The sequence below is a fragment of the Lutra lutra genome, chromosome 1 (genome assembly GCF_902655055.1).
Source record: "Lutra lutra chromosome 1, mLutLut1.2, whole genome shotgun sequence".
Taxonomy (NCBI): domain Eukaryota; kingdom Metazoa; phylum Chordata; class Mammalia; order Carnivora; family Mustelidae; genus Lutra; species Lutra lutra.
In genome coordinates, this window is record NC_062278.1 from 116,417,534 (window position 1) to 116,438,421 (window position 20,888).

A 20,888-nucleotide genomic window follows, 5' to 3' on the forward strand; every position below is an offset into this window, starting at 1 on the left:
AGTTAAGACAGTAGAGAGAATAAGGAAAGGGCTTGGAGAGAGTCTCTGAAAGATCAGGAAAACACAATGCTCGCTTGGCTGTGGACGAAGAAGGGAAAGAGTTCAAAATGCTCTGAGGTTCTCAGGGCTCTAAGAACCAGAGAACACAGGAGTTAGGAAGAGGAGATGTTCTGGAGGCAGAGGACGTGCTGATGTTTCAGGGTGTGGAAGGACACAGGTACACGCAGCCTGGGATCAGGTAGATGTGTCAAGCTATCTGGCTGCTATGTAAACAGACGTGGGTGTGGAAAAAATTGCGCTGGAATATTTAGGCGAATGACTCCTTCTAGTAGTTGCCCATTCAGACACACAGATGCACCAAGGGACATGCTGGAGAACTTCATGATCATCTTTTTTGAATAAATCTCAAGTTTTGGTGCTTTCAGACCAGTGGCTGTGAATATAGACTGAAGTTACCCCACCGTGTTACAGGTGAATAAGATTTGTGAACAAAACATAAAACTTAATATTTTATTTTTAACTACATTTCAAATATGAATAGAGACAAAATCAGCAATGAGAGTTGAGTGGAGGTGAGGGAGCTACTGAGAAAATCAAGTTTTTATTCCTTAACCTTCCTTCAAATGTAGTCTTCCATGTGATCATTTTGGATTTTCGCTGATTTGTATCTTGGAGATGTAACACTATTTGGGGAAGTTATCTGATGCAGTGTTCCCTTTGTGCTTCCTCACCCACCCCAATCCTAGGGAGGAAGGTTCCAGTATACAACCAACATATAAAATAAGGGAGAGAAGAAGTAAGAAATGCAACTGTTTTTTAAATATCAACTCTACCTTCCAACTATTTGCATGGCATAGGCTTTCATCTTGTAAGCCTCAGCAAAAGTCACTTTTTGGGTGACTGTTACCAGCATTCCCAAGCACTGATGGTCCCTTAATTGGTGCTCTGATAACATTTTACCCATACCTCTGTTGGGACATTTATCGCTTTAAATTATGTTGAATTCTGCCCAGAGTCAGACAAGGAGCCCATCAGTCATGAGGGTGGAAGGGGAAGTAGTGGCTTACTTGATGAGCTGAGGCACACACTTGATGTTGGCTATTTTCGAGGTGAAATGGGAGGCCACAGATGCTTCCTGCTCTGACAGCGAAATGCCTGCGTGAGCCATTTTCAAAGCCTAGAATGACAAGTCCACATTACACCCCGGACTCCTCAGGCCACGTTCTAACTCTTCCACGAGGCTATTCTTCACATTGTCGAGTTTATAACACTGTAACCTTCCAGTCCTGGGTTTGTACTTATGCTGTTCCCCCACCTGGAGTACCCTCCCTCTCCTGACCCAGAAAGTCATCAACTGAAGAGGGACCAGCTAAACAATGACCTCAATGTAGGAGAGTGGTGGGTGTGTCCGTGTGTGTGTGTGTGTGTGTGCTCATTGGTTGCAGGGATGTAGATGTGATAAGAAAATGGAAGCATTCATTCAAATAGTCCATGAAAAAGATGACAGCATTTGGGTGGACATTTGTGGGGGCTGTCACAGTTCTTACCACGCAGCAGGCTATCTTCATGAACAAAAGGAAAAGCTATCTAATCCTCATCTTTTCCTGGGTAGCCTGATCTAGCCAACTAGCTAACTGCTGGGATGAAGTACGGGATGGAAAGCATCTTCACCGGAGACAGGGACGGGATCATATACATCACAGATCACTCCAGGACATGTGTTTCCTCACTGAAATAAAGGCTAATTCATTCTCATCAAGACGAAAAGCAGCCCAAAGAGTGCACAGAACAGACAATGGCTAGTTAGCAGGCCAGCAAGTTCCTAATCCTACAAGAATTGTATGAGCATAAAATGGGATTTCGTACTTCTGTAGTTCTGCAGCATGCAAAGTACCTTGTTACCATGGCCGGTACATGCTAAATTCCTATTCAATAAATATTAGAATATTTGCTTCTTCCTCTTTCCTCCTTTAGTATTTGGTTTCTTTATTACATATTTTAGGACTATCTACTTTATGCTTCGGTTAATATTATGCAAGATTCTTACCCTGACTAGATATTGAATTTTAAGGAGACAGAGACTATGTCCTTTTTAACACTTATTATTTCTTTTGTACTAAATTCTACATAACTATGGCAGTGGGTACTCATTCTAGGTTTTGAAAAGCAAACTAACAACTGGCTCCTCATGAAGCGTAAGGTAGAAAAATGTGTAAGAGATCTTTAAGTGTGAGCAGTTTTTCCATAGCACTTTGAAGAAAATATGTAAAAAGAAAGTAAAACAACTACTCAGATCTCAAGTATCTAATGGACTTCAGAAATACAAAGCAATACTCTTCAGTTTTGTACTGAAAATTTTGTACTAAAAATATTTTCTTATTTTCAAGGTAGGCTATGGTTTCAACATATCTTCAAAACTCAGAATCCAAAATATGTGCTGCCTTCTATTGTGTGTGGAATGCAATCAGCTGAGAATCATTAATTTAGGCTTGCTATAGTTTGTAATAGCCAAATAGTTTGGTCTATGATTTCATTGATGGTAAGAATTTGGGGTTAAAGCCAACTTTTAAAACCAACCTTGGGGAAGTTTAGCAGGGGAAAAATGCAGTTTATACATAATTCAAAACTTTAAACCATCTGTTTCAAATGTTTTCTTCACTAAGCCTTTACCAAGTTGTGTGACTTGAGCCAAAATAAATAAATAAATAAAAATGAAAATGAAACAAAAGAGAAGAAAAAGAAAGAGAATAAAGAATTCACCTCCTTGAGATTCACTTCTGTATTGGTAACATGAGAGATTTAAACCAGCTCATCATGAAAAGTCCCTTCTGGGTCTGAACCACAGAAGTCTAAGTAGACATTCATTGTCCTTCTTATTCTAGGAGTTGTCAGAAAACAGAAATGGCTCATCGGACTTTACGCCTCTCAGTGTCCAGCTCACACTCAGGTGTGGGGAATGTAAACAGCAGACTGATGAAGTGATTGCTGACAGAAGGGTGAAGAGACAGACCCTAGGGAACTGTGGGGTCCTCGAGAGGGACAGTGGGGAACCACCTGCATTGGTTGAAGTCATTTCTACTCACCCCACAGTCATTAGCCCCATCTCCACACATGGCCACATAGTAACTGCAAGGGAAACCATGAGAAAAATCAATGCCTTAATGCCTCACTTGGATAATTTTCATCACAACCAACTTGCATGCAGTGCATGTGTGTGTGTGTGTGTGTGTGTGTGTGTGTGTGTGTGTTTTGAACACATGTGGAATCAGGCTGACAGAAAATGACTGGGAGAGAAGTATTCCTAGACAAATAAGGCCATTGTGTTATCTAAATTGTTTCAATCACATAGAAAGTATAGTGATTCTGCCAAAGACATCCACCAAGATGAATATACATTTTGTAAGAAGTCCTGGGTGATTGTATCAACTAGGGCTAAGCCTTAGAGCGTGCAACCATAATCATAGCACTTTCCACACCTAACACACAGATAGAACATAATCCATCTGTGTTTTGGTGGCTGACAGCATGGAAACCTCAGAGTTTAGACACGAGGAGGAGAAACACTTTGGAAATGGTTGAACAGATAAAACCAGAGACATAGACACATAATCTTGGTGCAACCTGGAGTGATATGAGATAACATGTTATACCAGTTGATGTGCAAACACAATGATATAAATAGAAGGTAAATATAAAGCTGTTGCCAAACAAAAGGAATTTCTGATGCAGGACATACTCTGTCTTCTCTTATAGGTTAAATAATATGTTATGGGTATTGATTAATGGCAATCTATTAAACGTTCAGAGACAATTTGCCAGAAACACACAAAATAACAAAATTAATACAGGCAAAAAATGAAGTTCTCAGAAATTTCCTTATTATTAGTTGGAACATAAGAAATATTCATTTTTATAAGTCGAAATGGTCAAATGGAAACAAACTCATGAGGTGTGACCTAATATTTGGCTGGGAGACATGAAGATCCCCCATGAACATTTCATGTGCTCACATGAGTGTCATGACCACACACATTTGCTGAAGTGGCTTCCATTCTTCAGGCTTGAAGCCCATGATTAGTCTTTACATCACACAAAGAATCTTACATCTTCTAGTGTTCCCTAAATGCAGACAAGAACTTGGGCAACTTTATGTGCATTGCCAGTGATAAAGACAGGAGGAGTAAGATGGGGAAATGAAGAAGAGGGCTTATTCTGAGGCAGCATCTATCTTCCTGAATCGATTTTAAAGGAAATATAGCTTTTCAAAAGTAAGCATATAAATTGGTAAAATATCTTAGGCATTTGAGAAAGGTAAAATCACTTTCTTCAACCACTATCATATAATGACCATGTAAGTAAAATAGTCATTTTAGACACTGGTTACTAACCCAGCTTCAAGGCATTATAGGAGTTGATAGGCAGTTTCTTAAAACTTCCCTAAGAATGTTTTGACAACAAAAAATAATAGTGAAAGTCAGTCTCCTGATTTTACCTACTACTTCTTGGCAATTATGTGAAGTTTCACTATTCTCTTTTCCTTTTTACTTTCCTGAAGTCTGTAGCCCAGAAATTTTAACATTCCCGGAAAGTTATAGGTAGGTCTGGTCTCAAGAACTATTTTGTTCTGATGTGACTCGGTCATCTATGTTTTTAAAATACATAAGAAAGGACTTTTTTTTTTTTCTTTTTGCCTCTATACCTAAACCCCTGCCAGGGCCGGATACAGTGAAAATATCACTCCACCTCTTTCCTAGAAGACCTGAAATTATTCACCTATCCTCTAATGAACCAACCTTAAATAATTCCAGTTGACGACTCCCACACTTCCCCATTTTTCCTGTTTTAAACTATACAAGCCCCTATTTTTTCTATTCTCCACATTCAAGCTGAGAATCTTCCTCTATGTTATGCTATAGAGGAATGCTGTCAGGGGTAGGCAGCTTCCAAAATGGCTCTCTGGGATTGCCACCTCTTGGTATTTACAATGTTGTTTAAGTCCCACCTTCAGTGTGGGCTGGACCTACTGACTCGTTTCTTATGAAGAGAATACAGCAAAAGTGATGGGATATCACTTGTAAGATGAGGTTATTAAAAATTGTGATCTCTCTCTCTGTCTCTCTTGCTCACTCTTGTGGAAGCTAGCCATCACACTGTGAACTGCCTTATGAAATGACCTATATAGCAAGGAGCTGTGGGTGGCTTCTGTCCAACAGCCAATGGAAAACTAGGACTCTTAGCCCAACCACACACAAGGAACTAAATCCTGCCAACAACATGCAAGGGAGACTGGTGGCAGTCCCCTCCAACTCCAGTGCTGAGGGAGCTGCTGTCCTGGCAGACCTTTGATGGCAGCCTTGTGAGAGGTCCCAAGCCAGAAGATTCCACTCAGCACACCTGGATTTCTGACCCATAGAAATGAAAAATAATAAATAATGTTATTCTAAACTAGTAAACTTGGAGGTAATTTGCTACACAGCCATAGATAATGAATACACTCTCCTTTCATGCAATAATACCTACTTTAATTTCTGAAATTCTTCAACAAGACTAGATTTCTGTCCAGGAGACATTCTTGCAAAAATGGTTCCATTCACCAGAATCTGAAGAGAAAAACAACTATTGAAATAAGATTAGGATGAGGAACACCTTTTAAGTTAAAGAACAGCCCTGAAAATCATTTCTGGCCTCTGTTCGAATATAGCCTTGGGAGGTGTGTCATTAGCTCAAATGTCAGGACAGGGAGAAAGGGGACTCAGTGCTTTACTTTTCAGCTTTCACTTTCATCCCGCCATCACGACTTTATGTTTTTCTTCCAGGCCATTTTTCTGAAATGGGATAACCTTGAGTTAATAACTGGAAAGCAGCAGAGCATATGGGATGAAAATGCTTAAGGAAATACAGTTCTTTCTACTAAACACCATCTCCACAACTGCAGTATAGGTAGAGGAAAAACAACAGATGAGGAGTAGAGAACCAAGGTTCTGTTCTCCTCTCTGGTCCAACTAGCCCGGCAAACCTTCCACAAGGGACCTAACCTCTCTGAGTCTCAGCTGCCCCATCTCCTCAAAGAGGAACTACACTAACAGCTTTCTAGAAGCCTCTGGGGTTGAGATTCAGTGGTCCTTGACTGGTAAGGCGACAGAATTTTCAAGAAACTGCTAACAGATGGTTTCTGCCCTCAGCTTGTGCTTCACACTTATCTCCTTCACACTGACAGCACAACCCTGCACAGCACTATTTTTAAATAGACACACAGAGGACAAGATAACAAATGATTTTGAAAATAAACCATGAAGCCTTTGTTTCCTGCTGCTGTAATTTAAGAATCTAGACAGGACGGGGAATAGAGCTCAGCCTGACATTGAGTTGGTGGCTTTTCGAGAGAGGCTGACCCACAAAACAGGCAGCACATTTGGAACTATTTGGAGGTTCTCCCTGCTAGGGAGGGAGAGATGGAGGAAGCGTGAGGTTGGGTTGTCCATGGGGGTGAGGAGCTGGACCAGAGCTCAGACTCTTGAAGAAGGGGTCATGTGCATATGTGGGACCAGGTAGGTCTGGGGAACTCCTGAAGGGACAGTGCCCCTTTGTGGGTGTATATTCCCCAAATCTGAGACAATCTCACTAATTATCACCTTCACTACTCTCTTCTTTTTTGACTCACTAATTTGAGGCAAAACAAAACACTTCATTTCACCAGTACTTACTTTTGGAAGCAAGCTGTTGAAATGCTGAAATATCACTTGGTATGATTTCCCACTCATTGCAAAATGGTAACAGCTCCCTCTTGCTCCATCAGGCACTGAACTGTTCCCAATGTTAAGGTATGTTTCCTAAATTCAAAAGAGGATGGTTTTCACATGGGTTCTCAGGGAATGTTTCTGCTTTCCTATGTTTTATAGAAGGAAGTATGTTTAAATTATGTAACAGTGGGAGGACCAGCAAACATAATGTGCAATTGTCCATGGAACGTAGATACAGATGAAGAAGATGCTTACAAGGTCCTCCCCAAATTATATGAACATATGAGACATTGACAACATAATGCTTGGGATTCTGTCCCAGGAGATAATACATGCACTATCGGTCTACTGAGGAAATCCTTCCAAGGTATCACTTAGCGATTCCAAGGAAGAACAGAAAACATTCTTCCCTTCTCTTTCTTCTCCTCTTCATGAAGACTTTAATTTTCTAAGATCTTTTACTATTCATTCTTTCATTCACACATCATGCCCCAATATCTTTTCTGTAAAAAAGGCAGACTCCTTCTTTGGAGCCTAATTCCTGATAGCACCTGCCTTCTCCCCACCTCAACAGGTGACACATTCCTTCACAGTGGCCAGCATCTCTTGCATACCCTAGGTGTCATTGCACCAGTTCGACTCCTTTGCTGAAACCCTTCTCTCCTGCCCTCTGTATGTCAATGTGTCCCACCTGGCTCAACCTCGAAAAAGAGCTCCCAATGAATGCATATACATTCATCATAACCACAGCTGATCATGCTTTTCTTTTTTTTAAGATTTTTATTTGTTCATTTGAGACAGAGAGAGAGAACATGAGCAGGAGAAAAGGGAGAGGGAGAAGCTGACTCTCCGCTGAACAGGGAGCCCAATATGGGGCTTGATCCCACAACCCTGGAGATCATGACCTGAGCCAAAGGCAGATGCTTAACGATCTGAGCCACCCAGGTGCCCCTCTGATCATGCTTTTTAATGCAACACTTCTTGAGGTCTTTACATTAGTGTAGGACTCTGAGTTCAAATGGTATAAAAGGTGAGAACATTTTTTTTCATTAGAGGGATCCATCTGAGGAAAAGCATTGTTTTGGGAAGAAAAATATTTTGATGTACTGAATTAGGAGGCAAAGTGATATAGAGCCCTCCCTTTCCAGTCCCCGATGCAAAACAGCCAATAAAGGATATGCTTAAAGAATTCTACATGAGGTAAAGACAGAATTCCTTTTATTTTCACTGAAAAACTGGAGAAGAAAAGTGTGGTGGGGAGCCAGGGAGGAGGAAAAAGCCTGAGACTGTGATGTGACTTCTCCCAGGAACAACTAAAAATTCACTAAAGGTATTACACAGGTGAATGGGTAGTGTGAATGGACTATTTGTTAAAAATTAATGCAGACTGATCTTTAAAAAAAAAAAAACTAATGAAGACTTGAGTTTTATCACACAGTGCAATTGAGGCAACATGTATTGACACAGAAGCAAGTGAGTTTGCAAGGAAATAAGCACCAGAAATCTGCAAAACATATAGAGAGCTGCAATCTTTTACAGCCAATGCAAAGGCGTTTGAGCCAAGTAAGGACAAAGTCACTCTGTACAGTTGTGCAGTTTGTATACTGAACAAGGCCTACTCTACACTTAACAATCCAAAGGCTGGTCAGCCTCAAGGAAGGGAGCATTTTTGTAATTTGCCACCTGAAGAACCACCTCCTTGAACTCCCATGTAGGCAGAGGCATTACACTTAGGGATGGGATGTCAGGCTGCAGCTCATTTTCTTCACAAAAGCATAAGGAACTTGTTATCTAGAGAAGCCCAACACCTGTTAACTTCATGTCACAGGCACAGCACAAACTAAATGCCCATGGTTCTGGGTGCAATCAGACAGACTTAAATTTTATTTCCCACTCTGCAACTTGCCAGTTGTGTGTCTTGGGTAAGCTTACCTTGCTGGGCCTCAGTTTTTTCATTTGCAAAATGAACATTTTGTCAACTGTATAAGCTAACTGTGAAAATCAAATGGGAACTATGGATGTAAATTATTGGTTCCCAGCCACGATTGCATATCAGAATCTTGGGGAGCAAAGGGCTGCTGCAAGCTCCCGACACAGAGATTTGGATTTAATCAATAAAGCCTTGGCACTGGAAGCTCAAAAACTCTTCCAGGTGATTTCTTCGCATAGCCAGGGCTTAGACGTGCTAGTGGAAATGCTAAATGCTTTGCAAGTTGCAGAACTCTGGACAGCTGTAAGGGGTTTCAACCGTGGTGACTTCTAATGGTGAGAGAAGGTTGCTGGGACCAGGGCTATATGCCATCAGGGCAGGCCACCAAGGGGTCTTCTGACATTTGCTCACATTCTTCCCCAGGCCATTCTCTTGGTTCTCGACCAGTTGCCAAGTCACAGAGGCAGGAACAAAATCTTCTGGTTCATTGGCTTCAACAAGGATCACTTGGCTTCCTCTAGGAATCATTTCAGAATTCTTTGCCACAGTAATAGCTGTTTGAAGGTTGTCACCTAGATGACAAAGAGAGTGAGCTTGCTTCTGTATTAATCTCTCAGCAGCCAGAATTGAGCTCTGCCTCTTCTGAGTGTCCATACTACATTGCTGGTGCTCTTTGGGGGCATTTCCCTTTTTCTGCCTTATTTTATAACCACTTGTTATAAATTTATAACCACTTGGGCAGCATCTCTTGCCCAAGCTTGTCTGTCCCTAGTGGTCAAAAACTATGTCTGCATCTCCCTCCCATAATAACATCATGTCCAGAACATTGCATATTCCCAAAACATGCAGGACTGAAGAAAGATATGGTTAGGCAATATATGACAGCTCTCAGGAGACTGACAGCCCTGTGTGGTTGAAGGTAACATGGGCCCACTCTGATAGCATGGAACGATCTTGGGGATCCGGATTGCTGTCAAACAGAGAACAGAACACTGCAAGCTGCGCCATGCTTGGATTAGATCAGCCTTAGACTGCCTGCTCCACAGCCCTGAAGGATAGTCCAGTAAAGTCTCTACACCCTTTACACAGAAGTCTCACTAAGGTTCCTGGTGATCACATATCTATTCTTATGTTTAAACATTTACTGTGAGCTGACTAGCATTGTGCCAAGCCCGGGTAGGGAGAGGGGACATGAGACATAGAGTATGAAGTATGGTCCCTGCCACCAAAATATATGGTCATATTAGGGCTACTGCACTTATGCCCGGGTAATGGGAGCCCAAGATAACAAATGACAGCTAAGCATTTTTCCTTCTATCTTAGCCACCTGAACCCACTCAGCTCACATGGTCTTTTCTGATTCCTGGGATACATTGAATGTTTCAGGACTCCAGAAACACACACCAGTAATCATCACCGTCCTGATGCAGGCTTCACTCAGTTCCTTCAAGACTGGTTTGGTTTCCTTTTTCAACCGATTCTCCATTATGAGAAGTCCCAGAAATGTCAACTCTGACTCTGCTTTCTCTCTTTGGATTCAGGAGAAAATCAATTTTAAAGCTTATTTATGTAGTTTTGACAATTGAACTTTATTTCTTCCTTTTAAAAAATTTTTTTCTAAGTTTTATCAATGTAACACATGCATATGTTTTAAAAATCGGAAAGAAAGAACCCAAAGCTTGTGATGAAAACCAATAGTCCTTGTCTCCAGACACCCTCTCCCCTTCAGCTTCCCAGAGGAAAGCACTTCTATATCTTTTAGCAACTTCTCCCAGTTTCAACTTCATTTTTAAAAGCAATGTGCTTATCTACAACTCTTTTGTTGTTTTTAAAAATTTTGTTTTTAATGTGCTTATCTAACAACTCTTTTGTTTTCAAAACCTTTTGTTAATCATATATACATGTCATATTAATCATATATATATATTTATTTATTTCAAAGAACTTTTTTGACCTTGTAATTATTTTAGACATTAAGTATGTACTGCATATGAAATACTATGGTAATAGTTGAATATGGAATCATTCATTTCAACCTCCATCTGTAACCTCCAGAAAATACATGACATCAGCCAAACATTTGAAAAGTTTTCAGAGTTTGAAATTGGAAGCTTGGAATCTAACTGGGTTGCATTCATTATGTGGGACAACTCCTCAGGAAAGGAGACCTTTTAAAAAGTAAATGTGGGACCAAGATCTCTTTCTTAATCTTGCGTCGTTTCTTTTTCTGTCCAGAGAGGAGTTAAGTTTGAAGAAGGAGAGGGAGATTATGGTCAGTCAACCCTGATGTTGAGTCCTGTCCCACTTCCATCTTCCACAGTATATGACAGAACTGAGTCACAGCCTCTCAGCTTCCACAGGGTGAAGCCACTTCCCTCTCCTGCCATCTCTCTTTCTGGTGTGGTGTAGACTATACTTCTTCCATCTGCTGATTCAGCTGCCTCTCCCCCCCACCCCACCTACTTCACATCTTACAGAAAGGTACAGAAATCTCTCATCTGTACTTAACGCTTGTCTAGTTTTCTTTGATATTGTTTCTTTTCTATCATGTTGGTAGAACTGGGAGGGAGAGGAAGTAAACACATGAGAAAAGAAAGATCAGAGTTGGATGTCCTGGTGAAAAATATAACTCAAACTTAGATGGGAACATGGTGAAGAAACTTCTCTCTGGAGTAGAGAGCAAGTTACTACATCTTCATTCAAAAGTCCATTCACCAAATAACTACTCTGTTTTAGACCAAATAGTAGGCACTTTGGGGAATACTCAGATAATTAGATATGAATCATGCCTTAGTGACCTCAGGAGAATATTATAAAAGAAGATCTATCTAATATAGATTGTGCTAAATTCCCATTTAACGTCATGAGTCTCTATTACAGATTGGACTAATATTTTCTAATTACTTAGAACTAAAAGAAAGATCCAGAAATCTTCTCACCAGTTTATTCTGTTTTTGATCTCTATTTTATGACTCTTCTGTCTTTCACCAATTCAGGCACTTAGGCCTCTTGTTACTCTGCAACATTCTCAGCAAGATCCTGTGTCAGCACTTGTACCGCTCTTCCTATTGCCTGCAGTGCTCTTCCTCCGGATATCCACATGCATTGCTCCCCTACTTTATGCATTTCCCTGTTCAAATGTCACCTCCTCAGAGGACTTGCTGATCACCCCATGTAAAATGGCATTATTATCTATCTCCGCTAATTAGGATATAAGCTTCTGAGGGCAAAGATTTTGTTTTATTCACTTCTGAATTTTCCATGTCCTGAAGAGCATCACACAGAGTCAAGCTCAATAGAAATTTGCTAAACCAATGAAAGAGGGAATTTTGAAAAAGTACTGCTTCTGTTTTCTAGTTTGCTTTTCTTTTTTTTTCCTTAAAAAAAAGAAACTCTTCTACTTCCCATTTATGATACCATTTTTTAAAGAAGCTTTTGATTTTCCTGATTGGGAAACTTTGCTAAATATAATTTGTGCTAAAACTCAAAACACTTTTCCTTTTCTCTGTTTGAAAATAGTAACTAAATTTTAAGAAACATAATGGGGGTTGATATTCTCTATGAAAATATGAAAGGTTGGAAATCTAGCACATTGTATCATCACTTTCTTATTTTGTTATATTTATAATAATAGCTATCTCACTAGTTACTTTTAAATGAGAGCATCACAGCTGTATTAGTATGTGGCAGCTGGGTGATGGCTATCCTCCTTGTCTAAATACATCAACTTTTTTTTTCACACATAACCTTAGCTTTTGTTATTAAAATTGTTTTGTCTTGAAAAATTACAAAATCCTGTGTGTAATGGGTATTCATGCTTGCTTAAGAATAGCTAACACCTTGAATATTAAATCTGACAGTGCCATTCATTTATTTCAAAATGATCTTTGCAATTCTATTTAGAAGATTAAAATGTCATGGTTGAAAGTCTCCTTGAAGATCATCCAATCCTACACTTTAGAGATGAGGGAAATAGACACAGCATAAAGAAGAGATAATGATTCCATTATAGCAGATGGACATAGGTTGCAAATAGTTACACTGAACCAAGGATATCCACATCTTATGCAAAGGTGTTAATTGAATATAAATGAGGGTCTTTCTATCAGCAACACAAAATCAAAGATAATAATGCATAGATAATTTGTTATTCAATGTTCCACAGTATTTCACTATTCCTTTGTCTTAGACAATTCAAAAATAACCTTTAAAAACTGAGAAACATTAAAAGAAAAAAAAGAATCTGCAGATTATCCTCTAATGAGGATGATTTATACCCTTAATGTAATGAAGAATACTGAATTCTATTTCATATAACTCAACTTGCACTCACTATCTCTCCAGAACTGAGGGAGATGTACTATTGAGCCCTGGAAGAAGCCAGGTCTGAAGGATGCTGGAGGTCCATCACAGTGCCCATTGTCTCCTTCTTTCAAGGAGATGGGACCCCAGTGAGTCAGCCACATAATGTTCCAAGGTTGAAGGAGGGTCAGTTATTTTTGATGGGATGTTGGAATGTAGGGCAGAGATAGCTCACTGACGTCTGGGAGTCAGGAGATCTGGACTTTCATCCTTGTTCTACCTCCAACCGGCATTGTGACCTCAGCAAGTCTTCCCCAGTGTGGCTTAGAGTCACCTATCTCCAAATTAGGAGATTGGAGGAGATGAGTCTCCATCTCCAGGAGGCTTCCCTGTGATTTGAGCTGCCCTGTCCATCTCCAGCATTCACTTACTTGGTGCACACAGAGCCTGCTCTAGTGCTGATTTCTGAGTTCCTTACCGGGCTAAATTCTGTAATTCTGAAAGCTTCTCCATCTTCAAGTCTTTATGGGCAAGGGCAATAACACGGAAGCCTTGTACTGTATAATTCCTCAGTTTCTGTGGGAAATCCTTGGGTACTGTCAGGTGAGAGGAAAGAAGTAAGTGTAAGGTCACATTGAAGGCTACCCAGCTCCTAAACAAGACTCTGGGATCCAGTCACTGTGCCTTGTTTTAAAACTCCAGAAAACACTTTAATAGAAAAACTAAAACTCCAACTAAAATCCACAAACAACTTCATCAATGTGATCTTATTATTCTGACAGAAATGAATGCCAAAGCTACACTGGTCATCAACTGGGTGTCAAATCCCCTGGCTAGGTTTAATAAGGACAGGCCTCAGGACTGGGTCTACCTGGGTAAAACAAGGGAAACAGCCAATCCTCTCCACCAGAAGTCAGCAAACTACTGGCCAAACCAGGCCCATTACTTGTTTTTTAAAATAAAGTTTTATTGAAATGCAGCCATGCCCATTTGTTTACCATCTCTGACTACTTTGGAGTCACAATGGCAGAGTTGAATGGTTGAGACAATACCATGTGGCCTGCAAAACCTAAAATATTTTCTACCTGGCTCTTTGCAGAAAAGCTTGCCAATCCCTGCTTTAGATGACAGATGATACAATGCTAACATTTGTGTATTTTGGCATAGTAGTCATAACTACTGTTAAAATACTTTAAAAATCTTTATGGTTTGTAGAATGCCTATAAGGGTATTAGAAAGAAGCACAGCATAATGGAAGTACATTGTGGCTTAGGTAACAAAACACCTAATTTTTAGTCTCCACACTACCACTAACTAGATCTCTGACCTTGGGCTTGTTAGGTCTCTCTTCTATACTTTAATTTCCCCATCCATAGAATGAGGGGATACGGAACTCTGTCCCCATTCAGCTCAGACTTTCTGTAGTTCTAAAATGTTCCAGGAGGCGGGGATTGAAGAAGATCCTGGCTCTCTCTCTTTCTTAAATACAGGGGGAGAAATCACTGTAGACTTATTAGCCTATGTCAAAGATCTGAGATAAGAACAATAAGAAAAATTGAAAGTTCTACCAGAAGGATGAGAGGTGAGAAGTGACAGGCCCAAACCCTCACAATAGAACAGGGGCAATAGTCATTGGTTAGAATTTCAAGAAGATACTCACTTGTATCTGTGAGGAAAAAAAAAATTAAAAAGCAAAATACAGGACATCAGTCTGTGAAGGATAGAGTGATAGAGGTAATGGGAGCTCTGAAAAAGATCAAAGTCAGAAAAAAGGGGCCGCTTCCAAGGTAAAAATGGCTCTAAGTAGGAGGCAGAAGTTAAAGCAATCATTTGCCAAATCTAGAATTGTGTGCACAAGTTGATGGTTATCAGCAATCATAAGGAGAATATAGATGAAAATCAGGAGAAAAAGACCAATTTTATCCAAATGAACTCATTTGAACGCAACAATATTCTTACAAATCTGGGCTGCCGTTTAGAGGGCGCATATATTTATAAGACTAAGAAACAATACAAATCAACTCAAAATCTGTCCAGAAAGATGAAATTGCTATGAAAATGATCAATTACACTGCTCTAATACCATCTAATTTACTCCAATCACTTTTTTTGGTAAGAGATTTATCTTGTCTATATTCTCCTTCCATTGATCTGCACAAGCGCTTACGTAGTGTCAGCCCCCAGAGGGAGGCGGGCGGAGCACCCCAGCCGCAGGATGAGTGCAGGGTCCAGACCTGTCCCATTGGTTCCGAGTGCATGCTCCTCATTCTTGCCCTTCTGGAGACCCTTATATAGCTTCCTGTTTTGGCTCCTGGTGGCTGCTTCATATGTCCTTCCCTGATACCCCATTGAGGTTGGACTTTTCTGGATGGACCGAAGTCAGATATTTACTCTCTGCCTTTCTGCCTCGAAATTCTCACCTCTGCCTTATCAGATGTATTCATTGATTTAGACTTGTGTGTTTTATGTATTCAGATTTCTAAAACATTTTACCTCCTAAAAGAGAACAGGGTCAGTTAAATGAGTACCTGTGTCAGGCTTGCAGAATTTGGTCAGCATCTCCGGGGCACCCTTCATGTAGACATGGAAGTGATCCTCCCCGGCCACCTGAGTGACCACAGACATCCTCTGCAGACTTGAGGAGAATGGAAACTGGCGCAAGATGGCTATGGCTTCCACAGGACTCTGCGAGAGCACCAAGAAAGGGGAGCTTAAGATGCCTATAAGTGAAATTTAGCAGGTGCACACCAACATGGTTTGCTCTGCAGTGAACCCAGGGACATAACAAAGTGGTGTATTTGTCACAACATTGATACTTTTCTGCCTGTCTCTAAGGTGATTCCCTCATCAAATTGTCTGGTCTGCAGGGCCCTTCCCCATGGCTGCCTGGGGAAATCCTAATTATCTTCCAGGCAAAGTTAACAGGTCACTTCATCTGTGATGCTTCTCTCTCTCTCAGAAACAGTATTCACTCCCACCTCTGGACCCCTGTAGCTCTTTCTTCGGCCTTTATTATAGCACTTGACACATTGTCTTGCACTTATTTGCACCTATATGGATTTTTCTACCCACCCATGTATTCCTCCAACACAGAGGCCAACACGTCTAGCTCTGAATTCACTCTGTCCTTTAGCACATAGCATAGTGCTCTAGCACACATAGGCACTCCATGAATGTTGTTGAATAAATTAAAGGACAGATTCATTAATAAATTAAAGGACATATTCAGGAATGAAGGAATGAGCAAACCTATGCATACTGTTAGGAGAAGGCAAAATAATATATATAAAATATAAATATATATTAATATATATATATTATATATATATAAAATATATGAATATATGAATATAAAAATACATGAAAGTCAGGAGAAATTTACCAATTTCAAGGAGAAAAAAACCATTTGATTTAAAAAAGCAAATCATACCCAACTGGCTTTTGGTCCTGGTTTTATTACGATGTTTGAATCTGACATCCCAAATTTACCATAGTCTGCATTGCAATCTTCCATTATCTGTTTTAAAATGAAAACATTCATAAGATTCCTTAGAGAAAAATAAGAAGAAAGAAATACCTTTCATTTGTATAGCACTTTAATCTTTTCAAAGCTTCTTTCACATATTTTCTCTTCTACGCCAATTATCTGAATACCATCATTGTCAAATTTCTGTTGCATTGATTTAGATTAAGGACCTTATTGTAGAATGTCAAAAAGCCAGAAATATTGTGACTACCATTTAAGTAGTAACTGATGGAAGAAATGTTAGGTATAGGCCAATGGCTCTTCCTAATTAGTATGTCTAGTAACTGGACGAGAGTTTACGTAGAGATCTATTCGCTAATAGAGCTAAGCACATTAGCCCTCAGATAAACATGATCTTGAGATAAACATGGGGTTATTTCTTATTCTATATTTATGTTACTAAACAAATTGGTTAGCTAGAGAATTAGCAAGTTAGTTGTTAGCAAATTAGAATGCATATTTGAAAATGGTTTGTATACCTTGGATGTTACAACAGTGTAAGTTATATCATCTGAGAAACCGATATTAACCAAAAATATGGAAAAGGCCATCCATTGTACAAATTTGTTGTACAAACCAGAAAATAGGAGACTACATCTGGCCATTGCTCTTTCACTTACCTGTTTAACCTTGGGAACATTACTCCATTTCTCCAGATCTCAAATTTCTCCTGAAAAATATTCTGATATCCTTTTTAGAGCTAAAATTCTTAGAGTCTACAAGGATGTTTCCCCTCCCCCCTCTGTTTCATGAAAGTTTCCTAACCACCAAAGGATATTTAACTGGAGGCTGCTTCTCACCCAGCTTTAAACTCAGTGAATCACCTTGCACTTTCATGCTTTGTTTGGGGTGGATACCACTGTTCTTAAAGACAATTCTTATTATAGAGCTAATATTAAAGATTTATGTTCCCATGCAAGACCCCAACTTGTAAGTTATTTGTACAAATAGATCAAACCCCCTCGATGGAGAAGAGGCACTGTTAGAACCAGGATCAAAGTCACATACAGTAAATATTGACCCTAAGCAGCTCATCATTGTGTCAGCTTAAATGATGCTGCTACAGACATTGTTTATAAGGATTACACCAATTACTCCCCTGTAAGATCCAGGAAAGTGATCACTGCTTTGTCTTTATGTCAAAAATTTCTCCACAGCACATGCTCAAATTTTAACTTACTGATATCAGAAATTTCCCTGCTAACCAGGTTTCTTCTTCCATTACTTTGGCTTCTAGAAAGCTGCTCTTTTCTCACTCTACATCTTTAAATTATCTTTTGTGAGGTGTATTTCATGTCCCTGCAATCATTTGTTTTCACCCCTTCACCATTCTGTTTAAATGCTGTCCTGTAGTTGATGTATCACTGTCAGTAGCTTTAAAATTTATTTTTTGAGGGCAGAATAATATAATTAATTAAATAGTGAATGAATGAATGTGTGCCTTCCACTCGTTGGGCACTTTACAATGCAAGCAGCCCCTGTAGGCTCATAAGCTCAGTGCTTACGACAAGTCTGTGAATGAGGCATCATTATCACAAGAGCACGCATGAAGGTAACAGACGCGGAGTCTTGGTTCCAGTTTTGGGGTCACAGAGCTAGAAAGTGGTGGAGTTGAGAGGTCTGCCCACCACGTCATGATGGCCACCAGGACGGTTTTATACCCTTCAACTCTCATTCACACTCACCTCAGAAAACTGAGCCAATTGGAGTGGGGGACCTTCAGTTTGGTGTCTAGACCTATGAGGTCTAACACAGTAGCTACCAGCCACTTGTGGCTATTTGTATTTAAATTAATTAAAGTGAATAAAATTGAAAATTCAGTTTCTCAGTTGCATAGCCACATTTCAAGTAGTCGATAGTTACATGGGGCTAGTGGCTACCATGCTAAATAGTACTGCTTTAGATTACTGTTTCTCTGAGGGTGTTAAAGAACGTCATTGTACCATATTTTGGCCTGTCAAGATTTTGTGGTCAAGTAGGCTTGATAAACGCTGCATATCATAGTCTCTCTTGAATATTCATAGTGTACCACAATATATTAAAGAAATCCCATAGTTAAGAAATCCACTTTACATTCTTAAAATAGCAGTTCCCCCAAATTATTTGATCATGGAACACTTTCATGTTGCACTCATTAATAGAGTTCTTTTGCGTATAGATCCGGAAATTTGGGAACAGTCAGACCTTCAATCACATATTGTTATAAGTCTTCTCTGGGTTTCAAAAGAAGTTAGAAAAGCTTTACCACTCCCAGTAAGAATCTCTTCAAGTTTTTCTCATTTAGTCGCACCAAGAAACTATCACCTTACCCAGGCAGTGCCCTCAAACATTTTGAGGTCCAGTGGGTCTCCCTGGATGGTCCCGTTGAGAAGGATCAGAGAGTGGCAGCTAGCCATGGCAGCACACAGCGGGCTCCATGGCAAAGTCTTGCCTGAGGCAAAGCTATGGACTTCTTGAAAACTGATATAGAAGATGATTAATAAGTGAAGGTCCTCAACAAAATCATTTTACACATTCTGCCCCTTAAATCTTACCAACATAGAATTTAAATAATATGTAAACCATATGCTCAAATCCTTCCATAGCTCCCATGCCCTATGTAATAAAGTGTGAGTACTTGGACATAATCACTGAGACTTCTGTCAGATTACTTGCAGCCAGCACCTATGGTGGGAGTGGCAGGGGAAGGCTCAGACTGACACCTGCAAGCTCTTCAGGGTAGTTTCTAGAAAACCACACCCCCAGGCAAGAGGTCTCTGGGTCAGTGAAGTAGCAGGAATTAGAAGGAAGACTGCCTACTGGTTTCTTTTTCCTTCAAGTAAAAGCACACCTGGACTGTGAAATGTTTCTCATGACTCAGCCCTTCACCCTTTGTCCTATTTCTGAAACTCTGGGCATGGATATCCAGCATCTGAAGTCCACTCTCCTCTATGCAAATAGATTGGCTGGGTTTACCTTTCCCTCCTCCCATCTTACAGCCAAACAATAACTGTATCCAGTTTTCTCTACACCCCCAAAAGCTTACTTGGGGAAAGCAAAGAAGAGGAGGGGGTGAAAGCTGCAAACATCCCATTCCCCTTTCACTGGTCTGGCCAATAGAAGGCAAAGTGGTACCTGTCTGAACAAAAGCCTGGACCAGACACCTGAGCAGCCAGGAGCTGAAGCACACGAGTAGGGTTGAACCCAAGTATCTTCACATGTCTCACTGCCTGTCTGCTGTTATTTTGTGCCAGAGCTACACTCTCCCCATCACTGTCTTGGGGAGCTCCTGTATGATTCCTTCAATGACAGAGACTGAGCCATGTTTGGAGCCAAAGTAGAGAATCCAGAGCTTAAGAGCTGAGGGATTCGCACTTGGATTGAGAAGGCAGATCTCATCCCCACTGGGAAGGGAGTTAGGGCCTTCCCCCCTCTAGCTCTATCCTGGGGTAGCATCTCTGTGATTACTGTCCCCACTCCCATGGCCAGATTTAAGCCCGTGTCTATAAAAATTTTAGCCATACCTGTTTCAAGATTCTATTTCAAGTGGTATCTTTGTCAGGTGGGTTTCCTCATTCTATTCATTTTCAAAATTAATTTCTACCATTTATTATATTATTCTAAAATCTGGACTGTGTAGTATATCAAGCAATCATTATTGTTTCTTCCTTTCTATACTGATATGTGTGTCTTAATAGTGGCACTTTCCACAGCCTGTATTGTGCATAGAAGGCAGGTGAACGTTTTTCCCATGAAATGTGAGCTCTATGAGGGAGGAGACAGAGCTCTTCCTCTCTGGACTCCTCCCCACTCCCACCCCCACCAGCCCACTAACCACTAGCAAGTCTTTACAGTTTTTAATTAAGCACAGTTCTGATTTCACTCTTTGCTCTTCCATTTTATTCATGCAATTCCTTACTCATCCATCTTATTCTATTTTTCATGTGGAGTTTGAAGACCTACTTTCCTTGTCTGATTCTGTACTTAGAACTCATTTAATCTAACAAATTAGAATAATTGGGAAGTAGTTCTAGTAAATTATTATATATATTTTATGTGACATTCATCCCTCACCACTGGAAGGATGGCTCTGAGTAGCACCAAGATAGCCACACAAATCCCACAGTCCACCTTCGCTAAAGTACCTACCAGTTGTCAACAGTTGGGACAGTCCCCCAGAGGTCCAGCCCATCTTCTGTTAGAGTGCCAGTCTGGAAGAAATTAGAATTGGTGTTAACATAAGATTTAGAGCTTTTACTTACATCATGACTTAAACAAAACCCAAGCTCCCAAGAAATCAAAGTAGATCTAGTTGTCCAAAGCCCTTCTTTGTAAACATCAGATTTTAAATCAGAGAAGGGTACCTGAAGGAAAGATTCAGCAAGTGACAAATGATTCCCCCAAAGCCTAT

At 40.2% G+C, this 20,888-nt stretch overlaps 1 protein-coding gene across 1 annotated transcript in view; it reads right to left on the reverse strand.

The window, feature by feature from the left end:
- Nucleotides 1–20,888, reverse strand: part of ATP13A5 (ATPase 13A5) — a 111,849-nt gene that overhangs the window by 29,882 nt on the left and 61,079 nt on the right. The window contains exons 13-23 of the mRNA XM_047733162.1: nucleotides 20,627–20,688; nucleotides 18,808–18,958; nucleotides 16,403–16,489; nucleotides 15,501–15,657; nucleotides 13,451–13,568; nucleotides 10,075–10,199; nucleotides 9,082–9,242; nucleotides 6,705–6,830; nucleotides 5,521–5,600; nucleotides 3,084–3,126; nucleotides 1,068–1,177 (exon numbers count right to left, since the gene is read on the reverse strand). Of these exons, the coding sequence (XP_047589118.1) occupies nucleotides 1,068–1,177; nucleotides 3,084–3,126; nucleotides 5,521–5,600; nucleotides 6,705–6,830; nucleotides 9,082–9,242; nucleotides 10,075–10,199; nucleotides 13,451–13,568; nucleotides 15,501–15,657; nucleotides 16,403–16,489; nucleotides 18,808–18,958; nucleotides 20,627–20,688 (1,220 nt within the window). The remainder of the gene's footprint in view (nucleotides 1–1,067; nucleotides 1,178–3,083; nucleotides 3,127–5,520; nucleotides 5,601–6,704; nucleotides 6,831–9,081; nucleotides 9,243–10,074; nucleotides 10,200–13,450; nucleotides 13,569–15,500; nucleotides 15,658–16,402; nucleotides 16,490–18,807; nucleotides 18,959–20,626; nucleotides 20,689–20,888) is intronic.